This window comes from Schistocerca nitens, chromosome 9, assembly GCF_023898315.1.
Source record: "Schistocerca nitens isolate TAMUIC-IGC-003100 chromosome 9, iqSchNite1.1, whole genome shotgun sequence".
Lineage (NCBI taxonomy): Eukaryota > Metazoa > Arthropoda > Insecta > Orthoptera > Acrididae > Schistocerca > Schistocerca nitens.
Window position 1 is genome coordinate 443,484,870 of NC_064622.1, and position 18,124 is coordinate 443,502,993.

The 18,124-nt window shown below is 46.3% G+C and overlaps 1 protein-coding gene across 1 annotated transcript in view; it reads right to left on the reverse strand.

Moving 5' to 3' along the window:
• LOC126203550 (fatty acyl-CoA reductase 1) overlaps positions 1 to 18,124 on the reverse strand; it is a 233,206-nt gene that overhangs the window by 19,426 nt on the left and 195,656 nt on the right. The window contains exons 4-6 of the mRNA XM_049937871.1: positions 16,261 to 16,406; positions 6,048 to 6,160; positions 5,700 to 5,892 (exon numbers count right to left, since the gene is read on the reverse strand). Of these exons, the coding sequence (XP_049793828.1) occupies positions 5,700 to 5,892; positions 6,048 to 6,160; positions 16,261 to 16,406 (452 nt within the window). The remainder of the gene's footprint in view (positions 1 to 5,699; positions 5,893 to 6,047; positions 6,161 to 16,260; positions 16,407 to 18,124) is intronic.

The following is an 18,124-nucleotide window of genomic DNA, read 5'->3' on the forward strand; positions in this document are numbered from 1 at the left end:
TATCTATACATATTACTAAATTAAGGTAACCCCGTGAAAACTGTGGTAGGGAAGGAGAATGGCTGACTTCGGTTTATTGGGGGAGTTTTAGGAAAGATTGGTTCACCTGTACAGGATGCGGGTGTAACTTATTCTTGAGTACTGCTCGAGTATTTGGGATCTGTACCAGATTAGATTGAAGGAAAACATGGAAGTAAATCAGAGGCGGGCTGCTAGATCTTTTGCCGGTAGTTTCGAACAACACGTAAGTGTTATGGAAATGCTTCGGTAACTCAAATGAGAATTCCTGGGGGGCGACATTCCTATCGAGAAACGCCATTGAGAAAATTTTGAGAACCGGCATTTGAAACATTTGAAAGTGACTGCCAAACGATTCTATTTCCACCAACATATATTGCTCGTAAGGACCACGAAGATAAGATACGAGAAATTGGGGCCCATACGGAGGCATATAGATAGTCGTTTTTCTCTCGCTCCATGCGAGGGGAACAGAAAAGAAAATGGCTAGTACTGGTACAGCGTACCCTAACCCACGCGCCGTTCGGCGGCTTGGGGAGTATCTATGTAGATGTAGATAGGTAGACAGATTCACGAGCATTGTTTGTGTATGTAATTTATTTCCATTACGTCAGTCTGTGTGTGTATGTCCGGCCCTAGATACTAGACGACCAAAATGGTTCAAATGGTTCTGAGCACTATGCGACTTAACTTCTGAGGTCATCAGTCCCCTAGACTTAGAACTAGTTAAATCTAACTAAGCTAAGGACATCACACACATCCAGGCCGAGGCAGGATTGGAACCTGCGACCGTAGCGGTCGCTCGGTTCCAGACTGTAGCGCCTAGAACCGCACGGCCACTCCGGCTGGCTACTAGACGACCATCGTATTATTGCACCTGAGAGTGAGAGCACTTCGGTCGGTTACTGAAGCCCATCAAAACGTCCTCTGCTTGTTCATGAAGCTTTTCGGACTTTCCACGTAGTATGTCGAAAAAACTGATATGGTTTTTGTTTACCGTGATGTCTCCCCGTGGGTCAGATGACTGCCACACGAGACAAAGTCCAAAAATATCATGGTTGGGTAGTAATTAGTGCAAAGCTGGAGCGGCTTATTAGTTATACCTACATCTATATACATACTCTGGAAGGTACCGTGTACGGTGGATAGTGGAGGGTACGTTGTACCACTGCTAGTCACTCCATTTTTCTGTTGCACTCGCAAATGGAGCAGGGAAAAAACGACTCTATACATGCTATACATGCTTCCACACGAGTCCTGATTTCTCTTACCTAGACTTCACGGTCCTTCCACGATATGTATACTCCTAGCAGTAGAATCGTTCTGCACTCTTATCGCAAATGAACGTATACAAACTTTCTCAATAGGGTTTCACAAAAAGAATGTCTCCTCCCGTCCAAAGATACCCGTTAGAGTTCATGGAGCGTTTCCACAATACTTGCTTGTTGATCGAACTTACCGGTAAGGAATCTAGCAGCACGCCTCTAATTGCTTTGATGACTTCCTATAATCGGATCTGATGGGGATCCCAAACACTCGAGCAGTACTCAACAATGGGTCGCACACCATTTCACGCCGCATTGCTACTGTACGCCTAGGTATTTAACTGACGTGATTGTCAGCCGCAAACCATGCAAGGTGATCCGGACTTAAATGATCCGCAAGCTTGGCAAGGATCGCAAAAATATTAGCGTACTCTCCAAAATGATGACTGAGGAAACTTATGATTACTAAATGAGGCACAAATCACAATCATTCTTTAGATATGCATTCCAGAGCCCATGTTTACTGGACATTTTTTTATTGTTTTGGTGTAAGGAACCTGTCCTCCAAATTTTTAAAACGTCATTCTGAAACACCTTTTAGATAAATATCTACATATACTCTGACAGCATCTGATTTCTTTTCACTCATCTGTGTTACGTGTACCATAATTTAAGAGTGCAGCTATGCAGAAGAAACCGCAATGCGTTATGTGGTTTCATTAAACACGGTCGCCTGTTATAGTTCAGCAGCCGGCCGCGGTGGTCTCGCGGTTCTAGGCGCGCAGTTCGGAACCGTGCGACTGCTACGGTCGCAGGTTCGAATCCTACCTCGGGCATGGATGTTTGTGATGTCCTTAGGTTAGTTAGGTTTAAGTAGTTCTAAGTTCTAGGGGACTAATGACCACAGCAGTTGAGTCCCATAGTGCTCAGAGCCATTTTATAGTTCAGCAACAGTTCGGAAGTGCCAATGGTCGACATCCGCCAGATGTGAATAGCGTCAGTGGATGGTCTGATAAGTTTAGGGAGACTGGCAGTGTTGCTGACAAGACAAGAAGCGCTAGAGATGGAGTGAGTGACGTCCCCGTTGATACTGTGTGTACATGGAATTTCAACTCAATTCACGGAAATCGACGCGTCGTGTTTCGAGCGACATGGGCATACCTCAGAACGTTATGGTCAAGATTTTACATAAAATGCTGCATTTCCATGCATACAAAGTGCAATTCCTACAAGCTGTGAAGCCGGACGATAGGCTCCGAGGTGCTCAATTTGCTAGTTACATGCTGGAATCAATCGATGCAAACAATAGTTACCCAAAAAAGTACGTTTTTCCGATGGAGCCACTTTTCACAACTCTGGGATAGTAAACGGGCATAATGTCCGGATCTGGATGTCGGAGAACCCTCATATCGTGGTACAGCTCATAAGGAAACTTAATGTGTGGTATGGCTTAATGCACAACAAAAATACACTCCTGGAAATGGAAAAAAGAACACATTGACACCGGTGTGTCAGACCCACCATACTTGCTCCGGACACTGCGAGAGGGCTGTACAAGCAATGATCACACGCACGGCACAGCGGACACACCAGGACCCGCGGTGTTGGCCGTCGAATGGCGCTAGCTGCGCAGCATTTGTGCACCGCCGCCGTCAGTGTCAGCCAGTTTGCCGTGGCATACGGAGCTCCATCGCAGTCTTTAACACTGGTAGCATGCCGCGACAGAGTGGACGTGAACCGTATGTGCAGTTGACGGACTTTGAGCGAGGGCGTATAGTGGGCATGCGGGAGACCGGGTGGACGTACCGCCGAATTGCTCAACACGTGGGGCGTGAGGTCTCCACAGTACATGGATGTTGTCGCCAATGGTCGGCGGAAGGTGCACGTGCCCGTCGACCTGGGACCGGACCGCAGCGACGCACGGATGCACGCCAAGACCGTAGGATCCTACGCAGTGCCGTAGGGGACCACACCGCCACTTCCCAGCAAATTAGGGACACTGTTGCTCCTGGGGTATCGGCGAGGACCATTCGCAACCGTCTCCATGAAGCTGGGCTACGGTCCCGCACACCGTTAGGCCGTCTTCCGCTCACGCCCCAACATCGTGCAGCCCGCCTCCAGTGGTGTCGCGACAGGCGTGAATGGAGGGACGAATGGAGACGTGTCGTCTCCAGCGATGAGAGTCGCTTCTGCCTTGGTGCCAATGATGGTCGTATGCGTGTTTGGCGCCGTGCAGGTGAGCGCCACAATCAGGACTGCATACGACCGAGGCACACAGGGCCAACACCCGGCATCATGGTGTGGGGAGCGATCTCCTACACTGGCCGTACACCACTGGTGATCGTCGAGGGGACACTGAATAGTGCACGGTACATCCAAACCGTCATCGAACCCATCGTTCTACCATTCCTAGACCGGCAAGGGAACTTGCTGTTCCAACAGGACAATGCACGTCCGCATGTATCCCGTGCCACCCAACGTGCTCTAGAAGGTGTAAGTCAACTACCCTGGCCAGCAAGATCTCCGGATCTGTCCCCCATTGAGCATGTTTGGGACTGGATGAAGCGTCGTCTCACGCGGTCTGCACGTCCAGCACGAACGCTGATCCAACTGAGGCGCCAGGTGGAAATGGCATGGCAAGCCGTTCCACAGGACTACATCCAGCATCTCTACGATCGTCTCCATGGGAGAATAGCAGCCTGCATTGCTGCGAAAGGTGGATATACACTGTACTAGTGCCGACATTGTGCATGCTCTGTTGCCTGTGGCTATGTGCCTGTGGTTCTGTCAGTGTGATCATGTGATGTATCTCACCCCAGGAATGTGTCAATAAAGTTTCCCCTTCCTGGGACAATGAATTCACGGTGTTCTTATTTCAATTTCCAGGAGTGTATTTGACCGCTCTTTTTGATTGCATCTACCATTAAGTTCGCCCCTCTGCAGCTGAGTCGTCGGCGCGACTAGGGGGGGGGGGGGGGGGGAGGGGGGACCCGGGTTCTGTTTCCGGGACTGCCAAGAATTTTTCTTTAGTAGGAGGAATGGAACGGGATGAACTCAGCCTCGTGATGTCAACTTCCAAGAATTTTCTATGCCACTCATAAATCTACTTGTGCATAAGCGGCTTCTTGCTCAGTCGACGGAGGAATGCACGTGCCACTTGAACAGCGCATTGACTTCGCCCAAATATAATCGCCATATTGCTACAAACAAATAACAGCGGAGCAGTATCAAAACTCTGTCCAGTGACATCCGCAAATTGTTTCTATATTTTAGAGTTGCTAACAAACATGTGAAATCCGTTTCTTATTTTTAAACCACCCGCATAGTCTCTGGCTAATATTGTACATTTTTACACCGGACTATTTATTTTGCATGATTTGTTATTTATTTTGCATGATTTGTTGTCTTGCGAAGTGGAAATGGCTTTGAAATCAGCGGAACGCACGTCCGTCTGGGAATTACTGGAAGTACACAGCGATTGCTAACCTTATGGTGTGTTAAACGAGTATAGTAATCGCTAAAAGAAAACGGTACAATACGGTTGGTTGTGGAAATACAGGGAAATGTAGCTGGAAGCATTTGAGCCTCAATTAGTACAGAAATTAAACTTATTGCGGGCAAATTATAGCACAGGTCTGGAAAGAATTACGAGTGCTTCGAAAAGCAGAGCTGGTCCTGACGAGCTACTAGATACAGCGCATCGCTATTTTGATAGCAGGAACTTTTTGCAAGGGCAGGGAATTTTTAGCGCAGTTCAGATACAAATATGTGTACTTGTTTTTAAAATTGGATTTAAATGAATAAATATTATGCAGATACAATCGCAGTTACCGGTGTAACCATTTGCAAAATACGTCCACGCTCAGAAAGTTCCGATAATTATTTGGCTCGCTTATACCCAAGTCACTCAGTAAATTTCACAGCGTCAATCTTCCTCTCTTCTTGTACCACTAATTCATCAGTCTAAGCTTCCTGTTTCCCTTATGAGACTGAAAAGCAAGTCCAAGAGCCAAATAACAGCCCGTGTCCGTATCTGACACTAATATTGCGCAATATCGATTCGCTCTGGAGCGAACGGGCCATTACGCTGAATATTATTATCCAGTATTACTGATAGTTTACGCACACCTAGAGGCCGCTTTACTCGGCCATCAATAATGTGAGTCTGTGTTATAGAAAGTATATGACGTATTTCTGCTTCTGTTGCTGAAAAAATGGACGTCCTTTTTAATCATTACTGTCGCGTTTTTCATGAATGACACATATGTTTTTCTTTAATCGGCCTATAGTATTCTGACGCTTGGAAATACTGAATGAAACATGTACTAAAATTACTAGTGCAAGCGGTTATGATCATTCACATTGCCAATCGTTAGGCAGGAACATGTTCCAAAATCATAACGCATCTCCACTTACCCATTAGCAACATAATTCCACGTAGCAATCATTATTCCGTTCACTGCGATGTCGACAGGCAGGTAGTCAGCATAGCCGTTCTGGTCGCAGTACATTGTACGGATCACACCCTTGCCTGCTCCGATCAGCAGACCCGTTGGTCCGTTTATATTGTCTGTCCATCCCGGTAGAGGCTCCTTCCATATCGGAATCACTGGAAAAAATAATACTGGTTCAAGATCTAAATTTAAACACATAATGTGAAGCGTATTTTACATCTCATATTTTTTTAAAAAAATAATCAGTTTAGAAGCACTTGTGGAGAGTTTCAAGCTTAAGCGAAATATTTATTATTTGTTTTCAGCTCACCTACAGAAGGTCGGAGTATCAACACTGGTAAACCTTTCTCCATCGCTTCGACGCAAAGACCTTCTGCGAGGGCCTTTGTGAAGGCGTAAGTGTTCGGAAGATTTCCCAAAACACTGCGGAATAGACATAGTCATGATAATTAAGCGCCCATTATTGTCAGGCTTAATTTCTTTTAATTAGAATGTAGTAATGATGTAGCGATAAAACAAAATATATATGCAGATGTAAAAATGGGATACGAGATTAAGGGAGGCGGTACTAATTGTCGCACTTGTGATGAATTACGATGCTAAATTCGTCAAGGTACCGTTACTTTCCTCGCTACCTATTAGCATGCGGGATGCATCACCTAATGCGATTTTTGACTTGCTCACGCCTTGTGCCCTAGGTATGTACGACCGCGAACCGCCATCCATCAGCTAAATTGACCTTGTCGATGTTTTGAGCGTCCATCGGTGGGGTTCCACCGCTGATGCCAATATTACATGAAGTGTGCAGAGGTACAATTTTGAGGCAGATTCCAGAGCAAGCACTCCTAAAGCTGATAATCCGTGTAACTCATTGTGGATTGTAGAAGAATCTTTCTTCGTTTCTGTGTGCTGAATAGTCTTTCAGCCTACGCCACAGATACAGACAGTGAAGAAAACATTTTTACAGTAACGCTGTTCTTGCACAATAAGTCTACAAAGAGCGCCACGGGGAATGTGATTAATCCAGCAACGGGGATAAGCTAGGCAGTCAACTTAACAAGAAAATGTAGTAGGGGGCAATAAGGAAAGTCGGCAGAGCACAAAACAGTCGCTTTTTACTCAATTCCTTTATTTCGCGGCAAAAACTTTTAAAGAGAATGGCTCGCAAACTAAGGATACCAGACTGCCTGTTGTTACCTTTTCTCTCTGCTTTCTAAAGGCCACTGGACCGTGAATAGCATTGCACAACATTTCCAGATTCCCAGTAATATCGAACGTGTGGGGGTTAATTAAAAAGCTGCGCAGTGACAGGGAGTACATCAAAAACTTTTTAAATATATTGCACTCGTCGGAAATATCTTACTGTCTGTAGGAGTATTGACAACGTCCTTCCCAATCTCTCGTGCGCTACATGTTCTGGACATATTTGCGCCGGCCGCTGGTGGCCGAGCGGTTCTGGCGCTACAGTCTGGAACCGCGCGACCGCTACGGTCGCAGGTTCGAATCCTGCCTCGGGCATTGATGTGTGTGTTGTCCTTAGGTTAGTTAGGTTTAAGTAGTTCTAAGTTCTAGGGGACTTATGACCTCAGCAGTTGAGTCCCATAGTGCTCAGAGCCATTTGAACCAACCATTTTTTGACATATTTGCGTCCAACAGTTCTTTGTTGCTTTTGTTGTTTCGAAAACAGACTGCATCAAAATGTACAAATCATTGCCAGCGTTGTGTGATGATAAGGCAGGTGGACACAAAAACAGAAATATTAAAAAAGAAGAAAGTTCACATCATACGGAGAACGGCCCCTTACAGGCACGAAGGAAGATGTTTTAAAAGCTGATTAATGAAAAGTTTTCACTAAAAGTATATATAGATATTTATGTATGAGTATACATTACTTACCTGAATATAATCCCTTACTGTACGTATTATTGCGTGACACATTTCCATAGCGATGTCTCAAATACTTATACTTTGATTGAAGCTGCGCTAGTGAAGTTTTCGAAATAATTGCCGTTAGCAAGGTATCGTAGTATAGAGGTATGATAAAAATTGTCATGACGTCGCAAATCCGAATTTGACGTCCCCCATGTTAGTAGCCCCAAATGTTACCTTCTGGTGGAAGTGTTTTGATTAAAAAAAAAAAAAAAAAAAGACTTGTATTGTTTACATGTATACTATTTCTGATTGTAGTCTTAAGTGTAAAGGAATCACATTTCATTCCTAAGTGGACCAGTTCAAGCGATATTTCTTTTATGTATATTTTAGTTTCGGTGGTTACTTTTACAGTAATGGGCTGAGCGGTTCTAGGCGCTTCAGTCTGGAACCGCGCGACCGCTACGGTCGTAGGTTCGAATCCTGCCTCAGGCATGGATGTGTGTGATGTCCTTAGGTTAGTTAGGTTTAAGTAGTTCTAAGTTCTAGGGGACTGATGACCTGAGATGTTAAGTCCCATAGTGCTCAGAGCCATTTGAACAATTTTTTACAGTATTGGTTTTATTTCTGCAATTTGACTTTAGATTTTCTATCAAAACGATTCGAAGAGCGCTCTAGTTGAACGCTGTGAGAAGGCAATATTGCAAACCACCCAGACGTAGCAAAATATCTACTCAACATTTTCGGGAAGAGGACATACACGGAATATTAGTTTCATCATTCTGTATTCAGAAAGATGCTGGGTTACGGAAGTTTTTTCACATCACATACTTCGCTTCTTGTTTGTCCGAAACTTGTCTTGTTTGTAACAAAAAGAAAGATTCATTAGCGTGGCCAATAAGTCGTATTACTGGATCAAATATGATTTAGACCCAAAAACATCTGAAGAAACCTTTCTGACGCTGTAATATTTATTATTTGTAACAGCTGTTGCGTGGACGCGACAGAAATTAAGGATAAGAAGCAATAGCAGACTGTAGTCTGCTAATGTTTAAGAGCTGCTATTATGGCAGCGCCAGCTTCAAAGCAGTGTACAGTGTACAGTACGTGTCATCCCCCGTCTGCTGTATCTCCATGTATGGTAGCGTAGCAGATAAACGCTGAATTGGTGGAGTTGCATTTCTCGCTGTTGTTGTGTGTGTGTGTGTGTTTTTTTTAACCATTGGAACAACCATTTTCCAGTACTGTATCAAACGTTGGACCATCAACTCGTAAAAAGTCATGATATCTTCTGTTTCGTTCAACCTCAACTCTCTCAGCAAGAACGATCTGAAAAAATCAACTAACCAGTTGCAGGTATAAAGGTTTCTTAACACTCATTGACCATGGTTTCAATAATTGTAACATTGTCTTCTTCAGAAGTACACGGAAGCGTAAAATCACATACTGGTGACGATAAATTTTAGAGCAAAGAAGCTCGTGTCAAGTAACATGGTATGTGCGAACATCAGTAAAACCAAATAACGTCCATTAAAAGACATACCCAATGGAGCTGTGCTAAGCCTAAACGTCTTCACATTAAAATGTACGTAGAACTGAAAGGCAGTGAAACGGGTCTTATGTGGCTGGTGCATGCGGCGACCTCACAACAAACAGAAATAGCGTATTTGGCTTTCTGGTTCCTGGCACTTGGCGTGATATATCCAACGTTTTATTTAGAATTTTTTTCCGAAAATCGAGTTCATGAAGAAAGACCTTCAGAATTTTTCCCGTATTGTGCGTATAACTATTGATTTGATTTGTTTTAACCAGGGAGACAAAACCACAGTGGTCTTAGTGCCCACACCGAAACAGAATTTATTGTGCAGTGCATCTCCCTGTCATTTCAGTAAAGCCGACCAGTACTCTTAAAGAGTAGTAGGAATACTGTTATTGGGTCTCTGTTAGTCACAATCTCTTCAGGAATTAGTGACTCAAGTATTTTGTGTCTTTGGTCGCCAGTGCTTCGGTTTTGCAAGAGTAAATGTGAAGCGGTTTTGTGGTGTCACCGCCAGACACCACACTTGCTAGGTGGTAGCCTTTAAATCGGCCGCGGTCCGTTAGTATACGTCGGACACGCGTGTCGCCACTATCAGTGATTGCAGACCGAGCGCCGCCACACGGCAGGTCTAGAGAGACTTCCTAGCACTCGCCCCAGTTGTACAACCGACTTTGCTAGCGATGGTTCACTGACAAAATACGCTCTCATTTGCCGAGACGATAGTTAGCATAGCCTTCAGCTACGTCATTTACTACGACCTAGCAAGGCGCCATGTTCAGTTACTATTGATATTGTAAATAATGTAGAGACAAGAGCTACGTTCAACATTAATGGATTAAAGTTAAGTATTTCACTAGCTACATCCTTTTTTTTCTAGTCTAAATTCTTTGTCCTGTTCCAGACCTCACGCCAGCCTGCGTGAGCTAAAACGCGTGCCTTTCGGCTTCCTCTAAACTTCGTGGGTTGGCTCTCCTGTCAATCCACAACATTTTGGCGAAGAGGGCACACTGCGTTCTTAACTCTACTGCCCTGATTTTCTTGTGTCATGGCTTCGCCACCATCTCCAGATGTACTGTCCGAATTTTATCGCTTACAGAATCAGCAGACGCAGGTCTTACTGGATGCCCTTGGACAGTTCGTCCAGGGTCAACGAGCAATGCAAAACGATGTGGCAGCCGCCGCTCCACTGCTAACGCAGCCACAACACGCAGTTGCACCAACTTTTCGACCTTTTGATGCTGGATGGAGTGGTCACGCCAATTTGGATTCCACTCGCCGCCTACAGAATTCAAGGTAACGAGCGGCAGCCATTTTTGTTGTCCTCCGTTTGGGTACACACGTACCGTGTGATAGTCAAATTATTTCCGCGACGCGACGTAGCAACTCTGTCCTACGACGAAATTTTGTCTGCATTAGATGCATATTTCAAAGAATCAGTCAATGTAGTTGCCAAAAGGTATACCTTCTTTCGTACGAAACGTACGGCAGGTCAGACTAATCGGGAAGGGTTGCAACCTTGCAAGGCCTTACTAGGGATTGTGCTTTTGAGTGTCAATGTGGACTCCCTTACTCAGATACTATGATACGTGATGCAATTGCACAGAACGTTTCTGATGTTCGTATAAGAGAACAGATTTTGAAAATAGTCAATCCCTCCCTTCAACAAGTGATGGACATATTGGATCGGCAGGACACACTTGACTTTGCTCAGGAATCATTTGAAACTTCACCAGCCGTGTGTCACGTTAACCGGCCCGCCGGGCGAGCTGCACGGAGCAGTAAACAGCCCTCGCGCCCGGCCGTGCAACTGCCACCAGGCTCTCAGCCACGTGTACCGCGCAGGCAAGCAAATGCAGTGCTAAAATCATGCCTGCGGTGTGCTACTAGACATTCGCGTGAGAATTGCCCGTCACGCCAAGCTATTTGTTTTTTCTGTAATAACAAAGGACATGTTCAGAGTGTTTGCCAGAAAAAGCTCAGATCGGACACTCACAACCATTCCAGGCCCTTTGCTTCGCGCCGGAATCAGAATCGAACCAAGGATACTCAGGCTCGCGAAACTTCGACCATGGAAATTCATGTAGTTCATTCCACTCCGCCCAGTGCCACTCTCTCTAACAGTGACTGTGTTCATCCCACAAATAGTGTGCGTCGACATCGCCGGAAGTCCCGTCAAGTCGCAAGTGTGTTTGTACCAGTGTCAGTTCACGTTGCATGAGATAGTCGCTCTTGTCGTCAGCAGGACAATAAACTTTTTTTCGACTTGGACATTAACGGCAAAGTGATGCCATTCCAGCTCGATACCGGAGCTGCAGTTTCACTGATCAATCACGACACGTACAAACAGCTGGGCACACCTCCATTGCGTGCCGCAAATGTTAAGTTACCTAGCTATTCAGGTCCTATCAGTGAACCAGACTGTGCCGTCAGACAGTGTTTCTCGTCTATGTGAAGAATTTACAGACATTTTTGCACCGGGCCTTGGTTGCGCTAAGAACTATAAAGCACATTTGGAACTGCAAGTAAACACGCAACAGAAATTTTTCAGAGCGCGCAATGTTCCCCATGCATTGCGTGATGAGGTCGCAAAAACATTACACGATTTGGAATCACAAGGTGTGATTGCACGTGTGCAGGCTTCTCTCCGGGCATCACCCTTAGTAGTTTTGCCAAAACCTTCTGGAAAATTGAGACTTTGTGTGGACTTCAAGGCAACAGTGAATCCACAACTAGTGATTGCAACTTTTCCTTTACCCCGCCCGGAAGATCTTTTTGACAAACTGTGCCTGGGTAAATATTTTCGAAGTTGGACCTAGCAGATGCGTACTTGCAAATACCGGTGGATGAAGACTTCCAGCGCGTTTTGGTGGTTAACACGCATCTTGGTTTGTATCGATTCAAACGACTGCCATTCAGGTGTGCATCCGCCCCTGCATTGTTTCAGCAATATCTGCAAACTGTTTTTGCGTCGGTCCCTACTGCGGCAAACTATCTGGACGATATTGTGATCTCCGGAAAGACGGAAGAAGAACATTTAGCCAATCTCAGAACATTATTTCAGGCCTTGCGACAAAATGGTCTTCGCTTGCGGAAGGACAAATGTGTGTTTTTTGCTCGTGACTTACCCTACCTGGGACATGTACTCAATACCCAAGGCATACATCCTAGTCCCGAGCACCTCCGTGCCATACAAGACTTGCCTTCGCCGCAGAATTTGAAGCAGCTACAGAGTGTGCTGGGAAAAGTTAACTATTACCATAAATATGTGCCCCACGCCTCTTCCATTTCAGCACTGCTTCATCGCTTACGCCGTAAAGGTGTTCCGTTCGTCTGGACGACGGAATGCGAACGCGCCTTTAGCCAGTTGAAATCGGCGTTGCTTTCCAATACTTGCCTTACGCCATTCGATCCCCAGAAACCCCTTTTGTTGATGGTGGATGCATCGGATTTCGGGATCGGTGTTGTGCTTGCGCACAGAGATGGATCGCATGATCGCCCTATTGACTTTGCGTCCAAATTGCTCTCGTCTGCGCAAAGACATTATTCACAGAACGAGAAAGAAGCATTGGCTCTCGTATTTGGTGTTACTAAGTTTCATGATTTCTTGTATGGTCGTCACTTTACCATCATCACAGACCACAAACCTTTGACATCGCTTTTTCATCCGAACAAGCCTGTACCTCCACGTACAGCGCAGAAATTCATTCTCCGGTCTATTTTCCTCTCGCAGTACCGCTACGATATCTTGTATCGGTCCACTGCTAAGCACGGAAACGCCGATGCGTTGTCCCGTTTGCCTGTTGCTGAGGATAGAGCATTCGATTCTTCCGAACTTGCTTGCATGTTCATTGATGCGGAAACCGATGACGTGGTCGAATCGTTTCCGATTGATTTTCGTCGTGTAGCTACAGCCACAGCTGCTGACCCTGTCCTTGCTACCGTTCTGCGTTTTGTTGCTACGCAATGGCCCTTGTCGAATTCACGGATCGGGTATCCGTTGGTTCGCCGATTTTTTGCTCACAAGGAGAGACTTTTTGTTCGACGTGGTGTTTTGCTGTTGCGTTCTGATAATGATCAGTCCAGGGTCGTGGTCCCACGTTCGTTACAGTCCTCTGTCTTACGGCTTCTCCACCAAGGACACTGGGGTATAGTGAGAACGAAACAACTTGCTCGTCAGCACTGTACTTGGTTCGGAATCGATGCTGCGATTACGAATATGTGCTCTTCTTGCATGTCGAGTGCCGAACAACAATCCGCCCCACCGCGGAAATTCTTTGCATGGCCAAAAGCCACTTCCACTTGGCAATGCTTACACATCGATTTTGCTGGTTCATTCTGGAGTGCTCGATGGTTGGTTCTGGTTGATTCATTCAGTAATTTTCCTTTTGTTGTCCGGATGTCTTCCACGACGTCATCTGCCACCATCCAAGCGTTATCTGCTATCTTTTGGATTGAAGGTCTTCCACAGACTATTGTTTCCGACAATGGCCCACAATTCATGTCCGCAGAATTTCAGTCATTCTGCAAGGCCAATGGTATTCAACATCTGACGTCCGCGCCGTTTTCGCCACAGTCAAACGGTGCCGCTGAACGATTGGTCAGGACTTGCAAGTCACAGATGTTGAAGTTGAAAGAGTCGCATTCTCGGGAGGACGCGTTATTGCTGTTTTGTCCTCGTATCGCTCTCAGCCCCGAGATGGTCGCTCGCCGGCTGAGTTGCTCCACGGTCATCATCGAACCTTGATGTCTTTGGTACATCCGCCACATCAGGTTCCTGTGCAGCGGCAGACACCTGCTTTTGCTCCAGGCGACGTTGTCTACTATCGTCACTATCGAGGTTCACGGCGTTGGCTTGAAGGGCGCATTCTTCGCTGCCTCGGTCGCGCTATGTATCTGGTTTTGGGGGCCTCTGGTGCGGTGCGCCGGCAACTCAACCAGCTGCGTCTCTGTCGTCGCACGGGATCTGCCGCTCGCCGTCTGCTTTCAGTGACGGTGCCGTCCGGTCAGCGCCCTGGGGACCCATCTACTGGCTCGCCTCAGCCCCAGGTGTTACCGACGCTGCCTTCCATTTTGCCCCATGGCGACGCGCCGCCACCGCCGCCTGTTCTCCCGCCGGCGACGCCCGCAGTGGAAGCGTCGCTGCAACCGCCGGGCGCCTCCCTGGGTCACGCGCCGCCGATCGCTTCCCGTGACCAATTGTCCTCCGACATGGAACTCTTGCCCGCTCCGGACCATATGTCGTCTTTGCCCGTCGGGTGCCCCGGCCCGATGGAGGTCGACCCTTCGGCCCCTCCTCTCTCTGCGGGCGCATACACCGCATGTTGGCGTGCACCCTGGAGTAGGTTTTCAGGCGTTTCCTAGCTCCCCGCGGACCGAATGGCAGGGTGCGGGTGGCACAGCCTCGCCTGTTGTTAGGCTCCCCACCTCGCCGCATACGTCAACATGGGATCCTCCCCAAGGCGGGCGGAAGCCTTATAACACAACCGTACGCCGATTTGCGGGGGAGGAATGTGGTGTCACCGCCAGACACCACACTTGCTAGGTGGTAGCCTTTAAATCGGCCGCGGTCCGTTAGTATACGTCGGACCCGCGTGTCGCCACTATCAGTGATTGCAGACCGAGCGCCGCCACACGGCAGGTCTAGAGAGACTTCCTAGCACTCGCCCCAGTTGTACAGCCGGCTTTGCTAGCGATGGTTCACTGACAAAATACGCTCTCATTTGCCGAGACGATAGTTAGCATAGCCTTCAGCTACGTCATTTACTACGACCTAGCAAGGCGCCATGTTCAGTTACTATTGATATTGTAAATAATGTAGAGACAAGAGCTACGTTCAACATTAATGGATTAAAGTTAAGTATTCCACTAGCTACATCCTTTTTTTTCTAGTCTAAATTCTTTGCCCTGTTCCAGACCTCACGCCAGCCTGCGTGAGCTAAAACGCGTGCCTTTCGGCTTCCTCTAAACTTCGTGGGTTGGCTCTCCTGCCAATCCACAACAGGTTTCATCTCCAGTATCTTATAGTATGCGCTAATGTGCTTCTTACTCTGTTCCGATCATGTACAGAAGTTTGTTTAAGTTCCCATGCCAGTCATTAAACGTACCACGAGTTTAATAATCCTTCTGCACATGTCCAGGATTACAGAAATTCTCGTTAAACATGTTTCGGCATCATTAGCTTGCCATGTTTTTGGTTTTTGGTTTTAGTCCAGCGTTCTACATGCAGCCTCTCGATCCGAGCGCTGTACGAATTTTAGATTTTATCATCCCCTTAATGATGGTTATACCAGATTCCGGTCAAACAAACGGGATTCATCGTCCCTGGCTAGCTCATCAGTTTCTTAATTTCCACTAATATCTGAGTGTCCAGCGACCCACAGTGGGTTTACACTGTAGCTTTTCACTAGCCTCACAAGGGCTTCACCGCTTTCTGCAACGGCCTTTCATCTCAGTGCTCACTGATAAGCACTTCAGAGCTACTTGACTGTCTGAATGAATATAGATGCAACGAGCCTTGTAACCCTTACGTATAATCTCGTCTGCGCATATTCTTATGTCGAATATCTCTGTCTGGAATAGCATGATCAGCTTCTCGAGAGACAATGGGCTCTTTGGTCAAGGCTGTACCGCTATCTCGACCCCGGCACCTTCGTCTGTTTTCGACCCGTCAGTAATCCAGACGTCTGCTGAACGGTATCGTGGTTGGTTTTCTTTCACTGCTCCCTATTACCTATTGTTCCATACAAAGTTCTGTTGAAGAATTTGGGATTATTTTACACCCAGTGGACATTTTCCTGACAATTCCCATATCTACCACATTCATTATACTGGTGCAGGATTCTTGATATCGTAAAATTTCCAGTTTTTAATCTGTGTGACCCGGCTGTAGCCAACATAACGACAACACTTTCAGCAGTAATGAGAAGCATTTTGTGAGTTGTTCTATAATCCCCCGACAGGCGGCAGCTGAACTATACCTGTGGGTCGAAGATCGGCTGTAGGTAACGGAGCACTGAATGGAGGTGTACGGCCCCACCTCCCGTGTGAAAGGGAGTTACGGATCTTTCCCAAACCGACTATTAAGCTAAGCAAGAGACACAGAGGATGGACTTACCTTTTGGTCATCGAATTGCAGATCTCGTCGCTCATGTTTTCGCAGAATTTTATCGTTTTGTGTGGGTCTGTGGGAGGCGGGTACGCTTTCTCGTGGAGGACTTTCTCCTCCAAGTGGCAGTATGCCGTTGAGATGTAGATGAACGCCTGGAAAATAGAGCAAGGTATTGCAGGTACAACAGAGATGGCGCCAGTTTGAAGCAATAGGTAAAATCAACAACTGAGTAGAACAGAAGCAGCAGCTTCCGTCAAAGTACCGTCAACTAGGACGACTTTGCCCATGGGACAACTTCATCGGCTTATAAAAACGATTATTTTTGGCGCGCTGCCAAGTTCCTGAACTATCCGCTAGGAGCGCCACTGTTTGCAACGCACAAAGAGGACTTAACAATGGCCAATTCACGCGTGTTCAGTACTGTCACGCGTTTTTAGGTTTTGCGGTGTTTTAGCTTTCGTCTTGAAGGTGACGATTTTTGGTAATCATCAGAAGTGCCTATCTTTTCTTATTTGTTCATGTCTGAATAAAAATTACTTTTTTTGCTTAACAGAATATAATATACAGTGGAACCTCGCACAGTGAGCATAATTCGTTCCAGAATATTACTCATAGTGTGAAACACTCGTTAAGCGAAACAATTTATCCCATATAAATTAATATAAAGTACGATAGTGCGTTCCATGTAGAAAAAGTACTAAAAGTTTTATCTTATTCCTGTCATTTATTCAAAAAAGTTATGCATGCAGTGTTATCTACGTTATTATTCGCGATACATAACTAATTCTTTTTTACTGGGAAGCTATCTGTAGTCATTTGTTTCTGCCGATACTTCGACACTTGGCGAAAATGTGACACTGCATCATCGTCACATAAATTAGTAGCGCTCGTACCCACTGCTTCATTGGGGTGATGATTTTCATTGTACGCTGCAACTGATTCCCATGCTTTCTGCATTTCTCTTATTGCTCCAGAAGATTGCTGCTTTGTTGTTATCGCCTCCTCCTCCTCCTCCTCCTCCTCTTCCTCTGAAGTACTCCTCTCCAAACTTCCTGCTATGAAACACATTGCAACTCCATAACTTCTTTGGTGGTCATTCCCTGGCTGTGATCTTCCGCAAGCTCACTTATATGTTACCGTAGCCCCATGCTCTTGGCCAAAGACACAGTCTCGTAGACCACACGCTCCACAAGGACTGACTCAAATGCCTCAAGAGTCACATTCGACAATGCATTGCGGCCAAGGCTTCTTCCGAGGAGAAGTAAGGGTTTTCTTGGTAACGCCTTCCCACGCTTTTTCGATCATCTTGACGCAGGCAACGATGTTGAACTGATATTTCCAAAACTCTCTGAGAGTGGTAGCTTCAGTCAACTCAAAGCAATGCTCGAAGAGTGCTTTACTGTAGAGCTTCTTAAATATTCTGGTCCATACGCTGGAGTAACGGAGTGGTGTTGGGAGGCAGAAATTGGATCTTGATGGATTGAAATTTTTCAAGGAGGTGGAGAATGGGCAGGAGCGTTGTCCATAACAAGCAAGACATGGAGTGGCAGATTCATCTCAAGCAAGTATTTTTTTTCACTGAAGGACCAGACACTTCGCAAAAAAGCCTATGTGTCACCCAAGCCTTGTTGTTGGACCTCCATACCACATTTAACCTGCTCTTCTGGACTTTACACCTGTTGAAGATTCGTGGAGTTTCTGAATGGTAAACAAGCAGCGGCTTCATTTTCAAGTCGTAGCTTGCGTAGGCCCAGGATGGCAGTGTGAGATGGTCTTTCACTGAACTGTGACCGAGCAACGCCTCGGCGTCTTTTTCCAGAATAAGCCCGTCTCGTCACACTGAAAACCCTGTTGCGGCAGATAACTCTCA